This window comes from Micromys minutus (genome assembly GCF_963924665.1).
Source record: "Micromys minutus genome assembly, chromosome: 14".
NCBI classification, from domain to species: Eukaryota; Metazoa; Chordata; class Mammalia; order Rodentia; family Muridae; genus Micromys; species Micromys minutus.
The window spans coordinates 2,311,829-2,327,338 of NC_137983.1; the positions used below are offsets into that span (position 1 = coordinate 2,311,829).

The following is a 15,510-nucleotide window of genomic DNA, read 5'->3' on the forward strand; positions in this document are numbered from 1 at the left end:
ATTAAAATGTTCAAGAAGTTAAACAGGTACTTTTAATTGGAGCCCTGGGATGAAGAGATGGTTCAGTGGCTAAGAGCACTAACTGCTCTTCCAGAGGTTCTGAGTTCAAATCCCAGAAACCACGCTGTGGCTCACAACCATCTGTAATAGGATCTGATGCCCTCTTCTGGTGTGTCTGAAGACAGCTACAGTGTGCTCACATTACTCACATACATAAAATAAATAAATCTTCAACAACAAGAAGAAGAAAAATTGGAGCCCTTAGAATTTCTAGGTGTGTAAGTTTGGACTCAAATGAGCTGCTTCAAAAACACAAGATCCATTTATCATAATCCCTCTTCTGCAAGTAGCAAAACTGAGACACCAAGAGTTGGGAGATATGGGGGTGGAATATTGGGGATGGAACCTTGGACACTGTGCAGTGCGACTCCCCCCACACCCCTCACACACTGAGGGATCCTAGGCAGGGGTGTGTAGGGGTTTGAATCAGAATGGCCCACATAGCTCACCAGGAAGAGGCACCATTAGGAGGTGTGGCCTTGTTAGAGGAAGTGTGTTACTGGGGGTGAGCTTCATAGTTTCAAATGCTTAAGCCAGGCTCAGAGTCTCTCTTTTTGATGCCTGTTGATCCAGATGTTCCCACCATGGTGATAATGGACTGAACCTCTGAAGCTGTAAACCAGCCCCAGTTAAATGTATACTTTTGTAAGGGTTTCCTTGGTCAAGGTCTCTTCACAGCAATAGAAGAGTAGGGTAGGACAGGGTCCACCCTTGAGCCATGTCCAGCCAGTCACTGAGGATTCTGGGCAAGGCCTGAACGATGCTCCTGTCCCAACCACACAGCACTCAGGGAAACCTCTGCCTGTTCTGGTACGGAGACTACTGGAGGTCAACCTGGCCTCCCATAGATGTTCGAGGCCCAGCAAGAGAGCCCCGTAGGTGGTACGGAGGACAGCCAGCTTGGCAGCTCTGGAATCAGGACCCAGCACAAGCTGGTTCAGGGGCAGTTCATCTGGGGCCACCCACATAAACAGTGAGGGGAGTACAGAATTTGCACCAACACATAATTAATCATGCATGTGAATAAGACATAAAGGTGACTCTGCAAAAGGAGTGGGGGTGGGGGACTGAACAGCTTAGTGGTTAGCACTAGCTCCTCCAGAGGACTTTAGTTTGATTCCTGGCACCCACAAGGTGGCTCACCACCACCTGCACTGTCTATGTGGACACCGAGCGCTGAGGTGGTACACAGACACACAAGCAAAACACGCATGCGCATAAATAAATGCAATTCACTTTCACTGGAGCAGCATAGAACAGGGAGAATGGCTGGGTAGCTACAGGTCCTTGAGGTTCCCAGGAATGTGGAGGTGCCAGGTTGGCCATCAAAGCCCGAGAAAGCCATTCTGTCTCTAGAGCCTACAGGTGGAGCTGCTGCTGTGTACCACCAGGCCCTTCCCCAAGAGCTGGATGCCTGTCTAAGGTATGAGCCTAGGGTGGGTAAGTCACTGCCACCAAGAACAACTATGATAGCAATAAATCAGTGACCTGTGCCTGAGGAACAGTGCCCGAGGTTATCCTCTGGGCTCACATGTACAGGTGTGTATTCAAACCCTCACACACACACACACACACACACACACACACAAAACACAAATACATACAATCAGACAGACACATACAGATACAAAGATACACAGATACACACACACTCACACACAGACATACAAGCACACACACATAGACACATACAAACACACTCACACACCACAGACACATGGACACACACACTCTGTGAATATACAAAGACACATACAATCTCTCTTACACACACACACACACACACACACACACACACACACACACACACGGGAGAAAATCAATAAGGTTCTGCATGATGTCCCAGTGAGTTCTTCCTGCCAAGCCTGAGGACTTGAGTTCTATCCTGGAACCCACATACTGGAAAGAGAAACAAATCTTGAAAGTTGCCTTCTGACCTCTATGAACGCTGTGACCTCACTCCTACATAGATAAATGATGTAATTTATTTTTAAAATGTATTTTATTTACTGTGCATGTGTGCTTTTCCATGTCTGTGGATGGTTGGGAGCCGAAGGCTGGGGTCTCTGGAAGACCAGCTAGTGCTCTTAACTTTTGGGCAGCTCTCCAGACCCAATAAATGTAATATTTTGTTTGTTTTGGTTTTTAGAGACAGAATTTCACTATGCAGACCAGGATGGCCACAGACTCACAGAGATCTATTCCTTCCATGACCCGCAAAAAATAAAGTTACAAAGTGGGTAGAGATATGTGCTCATGCTAGAGTGCATGCCTGACACAGGGAAGGTAGAGCACTTGTCTCACACGTGTCATAACCCGGATGAAACAAACAAGCAAAAAACAACCAAAAATCCAAAACTAAACAGATACGATTCCGTACTGGGAAATCAGGGACAGCTTCCTGGAGCGTTGAAGATGGGAATTGACAGCAAAAAGCAGTTCCGTTACCCAGGAGAATGTAAAACAAGAGCACAGGTTAGGTGGCTCGGAGAGGGAAACAGAAACCTAGGCGGGCGGAGCATGGACAGAAAGACCCATCCAAGCTGTGCGGGAGAGCTTTAGAGCAGAAGCGACCTGGCCAGGACCCCCGCGGCTCTCCAGCCCTTTAAGGCGTCCGCCCGGCCCCGCCCCGTCACGCGTCTTCGGCTCCGCCCGCGCTCTAGCGTCAGCGCGCGTCAGGCGCTGTCCGCGCCCCCGGTGCTGAAGCGACATGGCCGGCGGCCGGGCCCCGGCGTAAGCCCTGAGCCCCGCGCTGCGCCCGCCGCGCTCTGGCCGCCTGGAGTCATGTCTCTGCTGTGTGTGGGAGGTAAAAGCTGCGTGGACGTGGGCAAGGTGCGGGGTGCGCGTGGGTGCGCTGAGGCGGGCTGCACCGCAGAGGGGACCCCCGGTGCGCGCCTCAGGGTGCGCTTGGATCAGCCCTAGGGATCTTGCCTGTCGCTCACACGAGTGGATGCGAGGCTCGGGGCCGCCAGTGTAGACGCTGGGCACACGCTGGAAGGGGCTGAGGAAACGGTGAAGCGTGCACGCGAGGGTGGGGGTTTTGGGGGTAATGGGCCCGGACTGGGCGTAGGGACAACCTCTCCGATCCCCAGTGTGCCCTGAACAGTGCAGCAGGCTCCGTGGAAGCTCGTGGCTCCCTCTCTGCCTCACCCCTAGGGCTGGAGGGAGGGAAGGAGACGTGGGGGGGCAGCTATTTTGGGGCCAAAACGCCATCTGCATCGAGGCCCACGCCCAGGCCTACGCTCCGCGTTTGGTGGGGGGGTAGGGAGGGAACCGCGGGAGAGGTGTGACCCCTGCACCCCTCGAAGCTCCGGGTGGGGCTAGGCATGGCTTCGAGCTAACTGCAGCGGGAGACCTTGGGCGACCGACTGGCCAGGTAGTGGTGCGTACCGATACTGTGGTGAGCTCTGAGTCTGTAGGGGTGTGGGTGAACCCCCTGCGCCCTTTCCTTTCCCACCTCCAGGAGGCTGTGTAGGAACGAGGGCGAGTCTCCATCCCCCTCAGATCTCAGGCGGCGGGAGACCTTGGGCGGCGGGTGTGCGGATTTGAGCTCCGCGGCTGCGTGGCCCTGGATGGCCCCGCCCCTCTGCCCCTCCCCCTAACCGTACCCCCTCCCCCTCCGCTCGCTGCTCCATTCACAAACCCGGCCCCGCCCGCCCGCGCCCGGCGGAGCTAGGCTCTAGTCAATTGGATGCGGATGTTCTTAAAGGAACAGGAACGCTTTTTTTTCTGAGCCTGTGCCTCGAAGGTTCCGATTGCCCAGGGTCACCGGGTAGTCGCGGCCTCCAGGGCCTGGCAAGTAAGCCAAGCTGAACGTGAAGGGGCCCCTCTGGACGGCTCCCACAGACCCAGCAATAAATGAAAAGGGTTCCTCTCCTCGGCAGCTCTCTGTACCCGCATCCTCCCATCCTGCCTCCTGGGGGGGGGGCGTCACCCCAACTCTGACGCAAACCGGAGGCTCGGCTGCGGGGGTGGAGGGCGGGCAGCCTCAGAAAGGAGGCTTCCAGAAAGCCAGACCTGGTCGACATTTATACTGAATTCCCTGGACACCACAGTGGGCAGAGCAGGGAGAGAAGGGTAGGGCTCTGGGGAGAGGAAACAGACAGAGAGGTTCATGTGGGGCCTGAGAGGGGCGCTGGGCCTGGAGGTGTCTAGTGGACCTTACTGTCAGGGAATACCTTCATGCCAACCACCCACGACCTTCCCACGGACCCTTGTGGCTAGGGCTGCCGTTGGGTACATAGGGCTCCAGGTTCCTCTGCAATAGAAGTTTCCATGTTGCAGATACAGATCTAGATTGTGCGCACAGGATGCTAAAGGATGTTTACTATACACACAGAGATAGCAGGAGCTGAGACGCAGTATACCTAGTGCTTGCTACAGGGCTCGCAGCTCAGTCGGTACAGTGCTCATAGCTCAGTCGGTACAGTGCTCATAGCTGAGTAGGTACAGTGCTCATAGCTGAGTAGGTACAGTGCTCATAGCTTAGTCGGTACAGTGCTCATAGCTGAGTAGGTACAGTGCTCATAGCTCAGTCGGTACAGTGCTCATAGCTGAGTAGGTACAGTGCTCATAGCTGAGTAGGTACAGTGCTCATAGCTTAGTCAGTACAGTGCTCATAGCTGAGTAGGTACAGTGCTCATAGCTGTGTAGGTACAGTGCTCATAGCTCAGTCGGTCCAGTGCTTGCAGTTCAGTCGGTACAGTGCTCATAGCTTAGTCGGTACAGTGCTCATAGCTGAGTAGGCACAGTGCTTGCAGCTCAGTTGGTACAGTGCTTGCAGCTCAGTTCATACAGTGCTGCCCAGGATACACCAAGGCCTGTGTTTCATCCCCAGCACTGCATACACCAAACCTGTTGGCACATGCCAATCATCTCCGAACTTAAGAGACACAGGGATTCAGGAGGTGAGGCCAGCCTGGGCTAAATGAGCCTTGTCATACATACAAGAAGAAAATGGAGTTGGAGAGATGGTTCAGTGGTTAAGAGCACTAACTGCTCTTCCAGAGGTTCTGAGTTCAAATCCCAGCACCCATCTGTAATGAGATCTGATGCCCTCTTCTGGTGTGTCTGAAGACAACTTCAGTGTACTCATATATAATAAATAAATCTTTAAAAGAAGGTGTAGGAAGAAAGATCCCTTTCCATCCCAACACAGGCACTTACTTGACCACACCTCCTGAAACACACTTGCTCATAGGTAAACACACTACACACATCTTAGACCTGTGATCTCACCTGACTTTGCAAGAAGCCATGTATATGGGTATGTGAAAGCCAAAAAAACAATTTTTGGCCATCTGATCTTTCCCTCTACTACGCAGATCCCAGGTGCCGAGGTCATTTGGTTTGGTGGCAAGCCTCTGCTAAGAAGTCTGCCGAGGCATCACCCCCTTTGTTGAGACAGACTCTCTTACTGAAACTGAGCTCACAGATTGCCTGGCCAATGAACTCACTTGTCCCGGCTTCCCTAGAGCTGGGGTTACAGAGGACACATCCAGTCTGGCTCTCCGGGGGATCAGAACTCAAGTTTTAGTTTTTGCATAACAGCTAGCTCCCAGCTCCTTCCTCCATTAAAAGAAAGAAAGGAAGGAAGGAAGGAAGGAAGGAAGAGAAATATTTTAGACAGGCATAATAGTGCCCATCTTTAAACCCAGTACTTGGGAGACAGAGGCAGGCGGATCTCTGTGAGTTTGAGGCCAGAGTTCTCATCTCTCTATAGTTCCAGAACAGCTGGGGCTATTGAGAGAAACCCTGTCTCCAAAGAAAGAAAAAAAAAATCCACAAACAATCAAACAACTATGGGGGGGGTCACATTCCACCATTTCTTGACCTCACTGGGTAGCAGAGGCTAGCTTTGAACTCATCTTCCTGCCTTAACCTCTGGAGTTCTGGGATGGCAAGTGTAGGCCTTAAAGGTTCCATAAATACTTCACAGACAGAGAATGGAGGGAGGGAGGGAGGAAGAGAGGGATGGAGAGAGGGAGGGAGGGGAAGGAGGAGGGAGTGGGGTGTGGGTATAAATTTGCCTTGAAACTTGAATAGTACCAGAGTCAAACCTGCCCATCTATCATAGCAACCCCATTACACAGCCGAGGAAAACTGAGCCCCAGAGAAGGTCATCCACTTCTAGGGCCACACAGGGAGGAGCAGAGGACTCTTTGGCTGGCTGTGGGCTGGGGAGGAAGGTTGAGTCTGAGTCCTAATGTGAGGTGCTTGACCTCCATGATCTGTTTCCTTCCTCCTTTCCCAGAAACCTTTGCAAAATGCAGTTCCCAGCTGCCCTACAGCTGACACTATCCAGCAGCAGGGACCTGCCTCCTGTCTCATTCCTGCTACTGTGCAATGGAAGTGACAGCCCTGGCTTTGTCCCTCCCCAGTGCCCAGTTCAAAGCCAGCATCTCTACTGTTGTCATCCATGGTTCCCTGAAGGTCTGGTGGCCTTGCTTATGCCCTGTGCCCTTCCAGACGCTTCCCTAGGGCCAGGTTCCCACCCTGCCTTGTGGATCTGGACGAGTTTCCCCAGACAGTCGTCCTTATCAGAAAACGGATCCGAGCTTCCGAGGCTGCGTGCCAGAGAATACAAATAGTTCCTGTGACAAGGGATAGGAGGGAGGGGCAGCCCTGCCTTCGCCCAGGCTGGGAAACTGAGGACATGAAAGGTGCCAGAACCTGAACCGCTGGCGGCCTCTGATGTGCTATAAATAGCTGAGCAGGCGCTTCCGCTTCTGACCCCAGCACTGGGAGGTGGCGGAATGTAATGAGACAATGACTGGGGACGTGTTCACACACACACACACACACACACACACACACACACACACACACACACACACGGAGCAGTTGCACTAGCCTGACCCCACCCTCTACTCCAGAGACACCCGCTGCCTGGAACCCCAGACCTGCATCTCCCAGATTCCCATCCCCCTCCCCTGCTCTGACACCCTTTCCCTCTCCCCAGATACCCTCCCCCTGCTCTGACACCCTGTCCCTCCCCCCAGACACCTTCCCCTCCCCCTGCTCTGACACCCTGTCCCTCCCCCAGATATCCTCCCCCTGCTCTGACACCCTGTCCCTTCCCCCCAGACACCTTCCCCTCCCCCTGCTCTGACACCCTTTCCCTCCCCCCAGACACCTTCCCCTCCCCCTGCTCTGACACCCTGTCCCTCCCCCAGATACCCTCCCCCTGCTCTGACACCCTGTCCCTCCCCCAAATACCCTCCCCCTGCTCTGACACCCTGTCCCCCCCCCGAATACCCTCCCCCAGTTCTGACACCCTGTCCCTCCCCCCAGATACCCTCCCCCTGCTCTGACACCCTGTCCCTCCCCCCAGATACCCTCCCCCTGCTCTGACACCCTGTCCCTCCCCCAAATACCCTCCCCCAGTTCTGACACCCTGTCCCTCCCCCAGACACCTTCCCCTCCCCCAGTTCTGACACCCTGTCCCTCCCCCCAGAGACCCTCCCCTCCCCCTGCTCTGACACCCTGTCCCTCCCCCCAGATACCTTCTCCCTGCTCTGACACCCTGTCCCTCCCCCAGACACCTTCCCCTCCCCCTGCTCTGACACCCTGTTCCTCCCCCAGATACCCTCCCCCAGTTCTGACACCCTGTCCCTCCCCCAGACACCTTCCCCTCCCCCTGCTCTGACACCCTGTCCCTCCCCCCAGAGACCCTCCCCTCCCCCAGCTCTGACACCCTGTCCCTCCCCCCAGACACTCTCTCCCTCCCCTGCTCTGACATTCTCCCTCCCCAGCTGTCACTCATCCTCCCCCCAGACAACATCCCCCTCCTCTTGTTCTGACATCCACTGCTCCAAGACACCCTTCTCTGCCCCCAGACACATGGACTTCTTGCACAGACACCCCAACCCTTTTCTGAACACCCAGACCCTCTATCAAACTTCCTTTCTCTCCCAGAAGCTTCCACACCAGGCTACTGCAGACCTCACCCCCTCCTCTAGGCTCCTCCCTCCCTGTGGCTATCCCCCCCCCTCCAATCCTCTCTCCTCTACAGACTTTCCTCACACTGGTCCTGGGTTTCCTGAGTCCTACCTCACTCAGACTGGGCCTGCTGCTCAGAGGCTGGGGTATGGAGAGGGAGGACTGGACAGAGATGCAGGGGACAGCGGCCTGGAGGCCCAGGAAGGTGCAGAAGAACGGTGTACTGAGGATGAGGGTTGAGAGCTCACTTGCAAGCCATGCTCACACTGCCCTGGGACATGAACACAGCCTGTCCTCAGTCCGGGTTCAGTCCGTTCTCTTCCTCCATTCCTGCACCACAACCACTTGTGTACTAGGTGCGAAGCCACATTTATTGTCATTTTAAAATGAGTTTTCAGCAGGGGCAGGGTGATAGTGTAGGAGCTCGAAAACTGAGAATCTCAAGGTCCAGAACGTGTGTGTGTGTGTGTGTGTGTGTGTGTGTGTGTGTGTGTGTGTGTGGTGTGTGTTTGCCCGCTCGTGTTGTTATTTGTGAAGTAGAAATCTTTCATGTGTATAAGATTGTCTCTCATGGGCTGTCCCCAGTCACCAGGAGCCAGCTGTGCTGATGGTTTCTGGGAGTAAGGACTGGGGAGACGGCAGAGCCTGGCCTTCCATGCGTATTATTCCCTGGGCTCTGGGTTTGTGCAGACTCTTGCATGTTGTCTACACAGACCTGGGAAGAAAAGGGACAGCGGGAAAGCTGAAGAAGGGACGAGGGAGGGACAGGTGGATCTGCCCAAGGCTCCGCCTACACCAGGCTTGGGACTGAGGGAGGTGACAGCTAAGTCAGGGCCTCAGGATTGTCCCCCATCCCCCATAAGAACATGTCATCCTGGAAGAAGAGACCTGCGCCTTGAGTTGGGGTCAAGGGCTCACAGGGAGGCTGGGGGAAGGGGAGGGTTGAGCCCATGGGCCAGATGCCTTCTGCTCTGGGTCTGTCTGATGGCCTCTTCTCTCTTCCTCCTCCTTTCTGCCTCTGATGCCTCTTCTTAATCCCCTCATCCATCTCTCTCTCCTATGTCTCTTTTCCCCATGTCTCTTTGTGTCTCCATTTCTGCACCTCTCCCCTCCCTGCCCCCCCTCATGCCCACAACCCTCCTGGCTCTCTTCATCTCTGTCTCTTCACAGTCAAAAAAGCCAAGTTTGACGGTGCCCAAGGTAAGTATCCTGTCCTAACTGTCCTGTCCTGTCCCCGTTAACTGTCAACTGTTGTCCTGCCTGTTCTTGTCTGGTCTCCTTGGCCTGAGGAAGGGCTTTGGCAGCGGCTGCCACAAAGAGGGAAGGTTCATCTAGGAGTGAGCATCATCCCCCAACTTGAGGTCCTCCTGGGGAGGAGCCCAGGGGTAGGCAGTTTCTGAAACCCAAGGAGGATCCGAGGCTTGAACATGCCCATACCAAACTCCAGCCCTAGCCCCAACTGTGTATATTTTAAGAAAGGATCTCCCTAAGCTGGCTGGCTAGGCTAGCTTGCAACTCATTCTCTAGATGAGGCTGCCCTTGAACTCACCCTCCTCCTATATAGCCTGTCAGTCCCTCCTGTCGGTCTTCCCAGATGAAAACTAAACCCTTTAGACTTTCCCTCCATTTCCCCGTGTAACTGTAAGATGATAACTGAGACCCGGGTCTACTGGTCCATCCTCCGGGTTGAGGTGAATATACGGACCCAGAAGGGAATACCCGGCCATTGCCCCGCTCTCCCGCTGCAGAGAAGTTCAACACATACGTGACGCTGAAGGTGCAGAACGTGAAGAGCACTACCATAGCTGTACGCGGCAGCCAGCCCAGCTGGGAGCAGGACTTCATGTTGTGAGTGTGCAGCCCCGCCCTCCCCGGCCAAGCCAACAGAAACCACGCCCACAACAGACCCCCCCCCCAAGGCCCGCCCACTAAAAACTTCAGCCAGAAGCCCCGCCCACTAAAGACCACCTGCTGCTGAATGGTCCACCACTGCCCCGCCCACGAAAAGCCCCCGGAAACCCCACCCACACAAGCGCAGCCCAGTAAACATCCATCTCCCTCAACAGAAAACCACGCCCACGACCACGCCCACTGCAGGCTGCCCCCACTTGACCTACCACAAACCCCAGCCACAAAAATCCTGCCCCCTAAATTCCGCCCACCGTAGGCCATTTCAGACAGGACACGTGGCCTTGCCCGCAACAATCATTGTCCTCATCCCCCACCCCTGGCTCCGTCCTCACCCGGTAGACCACACTTCCTGGCCCAGTCCTTAGCGGACCCCACAATTCACACCCCATGACGTGCCCACAAGCCCCGCCCAAACAAACCCCACCTCAACAGGCCCCGCCCCTGCCCCGCTCCTAAATAGGCCTCCTCGCCAAGCTGGCTCCTCCCACAACCCCCACACCGCTCGCCCAGCCCCCTCCCCCCTCTCCCCTCTGGCTACACTACAAGCCCAAGCCCTACCCCTGCCTCCAGCCCCTTCTTCCTGCTTGTAGCCACGTCTGACTCGCTCACCTCCCTACTCCACTCCCACCGGAGAAAGCCTGTCTTCAGCCAGTCAGGCCCCGCCTCCCGTGCCCACACTCCACAGCTACCACACTTCCGGGCCCCCCTACCTCATTACAAGTCCTGCTCCTCCGCCCTCCCCTTTACCCACTGAAGAGTGCTCCCATCCAGGCAGAGGGAAAGATTATAAACGCTGAAAGCCACCTGAGTGTCACCCAGCAGCTCCCTCAGTTCTGTCCTCTCAGCCTTTGGCCCTCCCCCTGTAGCTGGCCGCCCCCTCCAGGACGCCTTCCCTGAGCCGCTGCTAAGCAGCTGCCTTCTGGCTCCTTCTCTGCGCGCGTCACCGCAGAGGGGTTCATCACTCCTGCCTTGTTCAGCTCCCAGCCTCCCCTGTAAAGAGGGTGGGAGCCCACGGTGACATCCGAGGGTACACTGCTCAGGAGTCAATCGGGTGGGGTGACAAGACATACTGGCCGCTGACATCTGTACCCTCCGTCAGTCCCCAGCCAGGCAGGCCACCGTCCACATTTACAGAAGTCTCTGTTAGGCTCTTATTCATTTCAAAGACGGGGTCTCACTAACACTGAAGACGACCTGCCTCAGTCTCCTGAGTGCTGATGTCACAGGTGTGTGCCAACACACCTGTCCCTTGTCGAATCCGTTCTGGTGTCCAGCCACCTAGGTCACACCCTTTTTTTTTCCCCATTCTTTTAAATTCACTGCACATCGCCCTGAGGGGGTGGCTATGATGAGACCCATTTAATAGATGAGAAAAAGGAGGCCCACAGAAGTTACACATTACAAGGGTGAGCCCCGAGTTACACCCCAAGAAGAGAATGGTCAGGAATGGTCAGGGAGGTATGTATTCCTCACCTGCCCAGCCCAGTAAGATGGTGCCTTCTGTTCCCAGTCCTTTCCCTATGCAAAGCTGTCTGCCTACAATAGTCTGAGCTACATGCTTCCTCCTGTGGCCTCAGTTTCCCCTCCATAGAATGAACCCATGTGTTGCCATTCTTGGCACTGGCTCCTCCAGGCCTGGCTCCCTATTGCAGTGTGCTGTGTGTCTTCAGACCAGTGTACTGACCTCTCTGAGCCTGTCTTCTCTCCTTCCCATTCTCCTGTGCTGTGCACACAGTGAGATCAACCGCTTGGATCTGGGCCTGACAGTAGAGGTGTGGAACAAGGGTCTCATCTGGGACACAATGGTGGGTACTGTGTGGATTCCGCTGCGGACCATCCGCCAGTCCAATGAGGTGAGTGACAGGTGGAGTAGAAGGCCTGGCAGAGGCCCAGGGGCTTGTGGTCTAAAGTAAGACGTGCTCACCTCATCCCCCACCCACGTGCTCAGTTTGGACCACCACCTAGTGATGTAAAATTGTCCCCAGAGAATCCCACCAAGGGTATACTGTCAGTTAAGGGCCCAACCTGCTCTTTCCTAGCCCTGTGGGTCTGGGGGTGTCTTCTGCAGTGTTTGGTCCCAGGAAACCAGGCTGATGACCAGGAACTCCTGGGGACTAACAGCACCAGGGTGGCCCAGGCCCCAGCACTGCATGCTTTTTAATCAGTAAATAACTGAAGGGAGGGAGGGAGGGAGGGAGGGAGGGAGGGAGAAATGCAGCAGCCATGACAGCCAGAGCGAAAAATTATCGTAAAGGGGACCCAGGATGTTCTCAGTGACCCAGTGTGACGTAGCCTGAGCCCTGTGGGAGGGGCCAGCATTCTCCATAGAAGATTGTCATCATATGAGTAGTAAGGAAACTGAGGGTCAGGCAGACCCCAGTGCTTGTGTTCTGGAGCAGTGGGGGGCTCACCCCCTTGAGCAGCCAGGAACTGGGGCCACAACTGTAAAGTCCCACACCTGGGAAATGGGGTCTAACCTTTGCTGTCAGGTGAGGAGAGAAGGTTGAGGAGGCTACCTCAAGAGAAGCTGGTGTGCAGCCAATGTTGGGCCCTTCCCTTCCCTGGGGCCCTGACCCTTGTCCCGTGCCTTCGCCTATGCCCAGGAGGGTCCGGGAGAGTGGCTCACACTGGACGCTCAAGCCATCATGGCAGACAGTGAGATCTGTGGGACCAAGGACCCTACCTTCCATCGCATCCTCCTGGACGCGCACTTCGAGCTGCCCTTGGGTGAGTCCCAGGGTGTGTGTGGCCAGACCCAGGGCGCCCACTCGGGGAATGAGCTGGGGAGGTCGTGGCCTTCAAGGTCGTCACAATCCCTCCTGGAGCCCTTGGCTTCCTGCCACCTCCACCTCTACCCATTCCTGGGGTTCCCCAGGCTGCTCCCCATGTCACTGAAACAGGTCCCAAAGGGAGGGAGGCCAGGACTTCCTAGAGCCCGGGACATGGAGGTTCTGCTTGCAGACATCCCTGAGGAGGAGGCACGCTACTGGGCCAAGAAGTTGGAACAGCTGAATGCCATGCGTGACCAGGATGAGGTGAGTCGCCAACCTCTCCAGGGACACACGGAAACATGAAATGCCCCATCTTCACTGCCAGCCCAGCCTTAGGCAGCTTTCTCCTCTCCCTTCTGTGCTCAGTGTGTCCCAGCCCACAGCTCAAACCCACGCGGTGTTCTTAGGGGGTGGGGGAGCGACACAGTAAAGGGCTGCCCGGCTACCACCTGCTCCTCTTCGGTCGCCTTCTGTCTCTCTATGCTGCTCCATGGCTGCACAAAGTCAGGCGTAGTGAGTGGGCTTACCAGAGTGAGCCGTGTCCACTGTCCCTGACACACCGTCCCTTCCTCAGTACTCCTTCCAGGACCAGCAGGACAAGCCGCTGCCCGTGCCCAGCAGCCAGTGCTGTGAGTGCCGCCCACCCCGCTCCGCCCGCCCCGCCCCGCCCACTCCCGCCCCGCCCACTCCCTCCCCGCCCCGCCCACTCCCGCCCCGCCCACTCCCGCCCCGCCCCGCCTGCTCCACCGCTCCTGCTCCGTTCTGTCCAGCAGCCAACTCTGGTGCGTGGCTTCTGCTTTGCTGTATCCCAGAAGCTGTCTGGATGGCCTGAGGAAGTGACAGCCAGGGCCAAGCCAGGCGTGGAGTCCAGGGCTGAGGGACCCCGGTCCCACTACATCAGCCACCACTGTCTTAGTGACACTTTGGCTCCTGTGTGACCCAGCCTGACCAGAATTTCTGAGCTCCAGCCATCCTCCTGCCTCAGGTTTCTGATCAGCAGTGAGCCACTGCTGAGCCAGACTGCACTGTTCCTGTCACCCACTGAAGTGGCTCTAAGCCCAGTCTGGTCTAGCCTGGTTAGGGAACCCAAAAGTCTGTGAGAGACTATCTCAGATCCTCAGGCTGAGGGGAGGAGGCAGAGGCACAGCCCCTGTGGGGGTTTTGTTTGTTTGGCGGTTTGTCTTTTGTTTTGCTTTTTAAAATTCCTATGCTGGAGATGATATCGGGACTTGGAAAAGTACTGCCCTGGGGGGACAGTCAGTATCCTGCCTGCCTATTGAGGGCCCCAGGTGGAGGCTGGGGTGGGGGACAGCTGAGGCTCACTGTACCTGTACCTGTTCTCTCCTAGGCAACTGGAATTACTTTGGCTGGGGAGAACAGAGTAAGTAACAAGCTCTCAGGGATGTGGGCATCTTGGTGACCCCAAGGCCCCTCAGTACATGGCCCATGTATGATCTTACCCCCACATCCCTGTCTCTGTTCCCCTGTCGCTCTGGAAGTGGCCCCATGTCACGCAGATGTGTAATAGGGCCTGGTCATCAGCGGCAGCCAGGGCCATGTCCTTAGGAAACCCCAGTTTCCTAAGCCATCCGCACCGTTGTTGACCCTAACACTAGCCCGACATACACGAGGCCCTCAGCTCCGGTGCTAGCGGACCAAAGCAGAAATGCTTTCAGAGCCTTAGTCTGGCTGAAGGTGTTGCTGAGTCAAAGGGCAGCTCGTGGAGCCCAAAGTAGATGATTCTCTCAAAACCAAAGTGGCAGGCAGTGTGGTCAAAAACCGTGTGCTGGGGCAGGTGGGACAGCTCAGTGGGTAAAGGTTAACTCATCTGAGTTCGATCTCCAACACCCACAGTAGAAGGTGGTTCCTGCAATATTTCCTCTGGTTTCCACACACATGCTGTGTCACATGTGCTCCTACAAGGAATACATGTCATTCATATATATATATATATATATATATATATATATATATATATATATATATATATATATATATATATATATATTTCCCCCGAGGTAGGGTTTCTCTGTATAGCCCTGGCTGTTCTGTAACTCAATGTGTAGACTAGGCTGACCTCAAACTCACAGAGATCCACCTGCCTCTGACTCCCATGTGCTGGGATTAAAGGTGTGTGGCACCGTGTCCGGCATATTATAATTTTATAAAACAGACTCCAATTGGGGCGGCTTTTCCGTACCTTTAGCCAAAGGAGCCTAGGTGCTGCGGTAAACACCGCACACGGTCTTCATTGACATTTGTCCAGCGGCCGCCAGAGGGCGCGCTCTGCCGGGAAGTGAGCGCGAGAGGCTCCTTGAGACCAGAGTCCCCTTCACAGCTTTACCCCAGACAGTGGATCTCCGTCCTCCCAGGGGGCACAGCGGACACACCGGAAGCTCCCTTCCGTCCTGCCTCCTGCTAGAGCCTCTGTCAACGCTGCGGTAGCAGAGGATGAAGTCGCCTCTCCCGTTCTCACCCTTCCTCTCCTTCCTCTTCCCTGCAGATGACGACCCCGACAGTGCAGTGGATGACAGGGACAGTGACTATAGGAGTGAGACGAGCAACAGCATCCCGCCGCCTTACTACACGACTTCGCAGCCCAACGCCTCGGTGCACCAGTACTCCGTGCGGCCGCCCCCTCTGGGGTCCCGGGAGTCCTACAGCGACTCCATGCACAGCTATGAAGAGTTCTCTGAGCCGCGGGCGCTCAGGTAGCTGTGGGGCAGAGGAGGGCCGGGAATGCACGGGTCCATCTCACAGAACATTTCTTTTTACATTTTAAAATTACATGTATTTTGTTTTGGGGGGTGCACAAATGCTATGATGT

General features: G+C 55.5%; 1 protein-coding gene across 3 annotated transcripts in view; it reads left to right on the forward strand.

The window, feature by feature from the left end:
• Window positions 1–2,844: 2,844 nt before the first annotated feature.
• UNC13A (unc-13 homolog A) overlaps window positions 2,845–15,510 on the forward strand; it is a gene marked incomplete at both ends in the record, with an annotated part of 44,607 nt that continues 31,941 nt past the window's right edge. For all 3 annotated transcript variants that reach the window (XM_080928830.1, XM_080928832.1, XM_080928831.1), the window contains 9 exons: window positions 2,845–2,866; window positions 9,172–9,201; window positions 9,750–9,849; window positions 11,648–11,765; window positions 12,516–12,639; window positions 12,874–12,947; window positions 13,258–13,312; window positions 14,032–14,064; window positions 15,187–15,394. In XM_080928830.1, coding sequence (XP_080784956.1) covers window positions 2,845–2,866; window positions 9,172–9,201; window positions 9,750–9,849; window positions 11,648–11,765; window positions 12,516–12,639; window positions 12,874–12,947; window positions 13,258–13,312; window positions 14,032–14,064; window positions 15,187–15,394 — 764 coding nt within the window. The remainder of the gene's footprint in view (window positions 2,867–9,171; window positions 9,202–9,749; window positions 9,850–11,647; window positions 11,766–12,515; window positions 12,640–12,873; window positions 12,948–13,257; window positions 13,313–14,031; window positions 14,065–15,186; window positions 15,395–15,510) is intronic.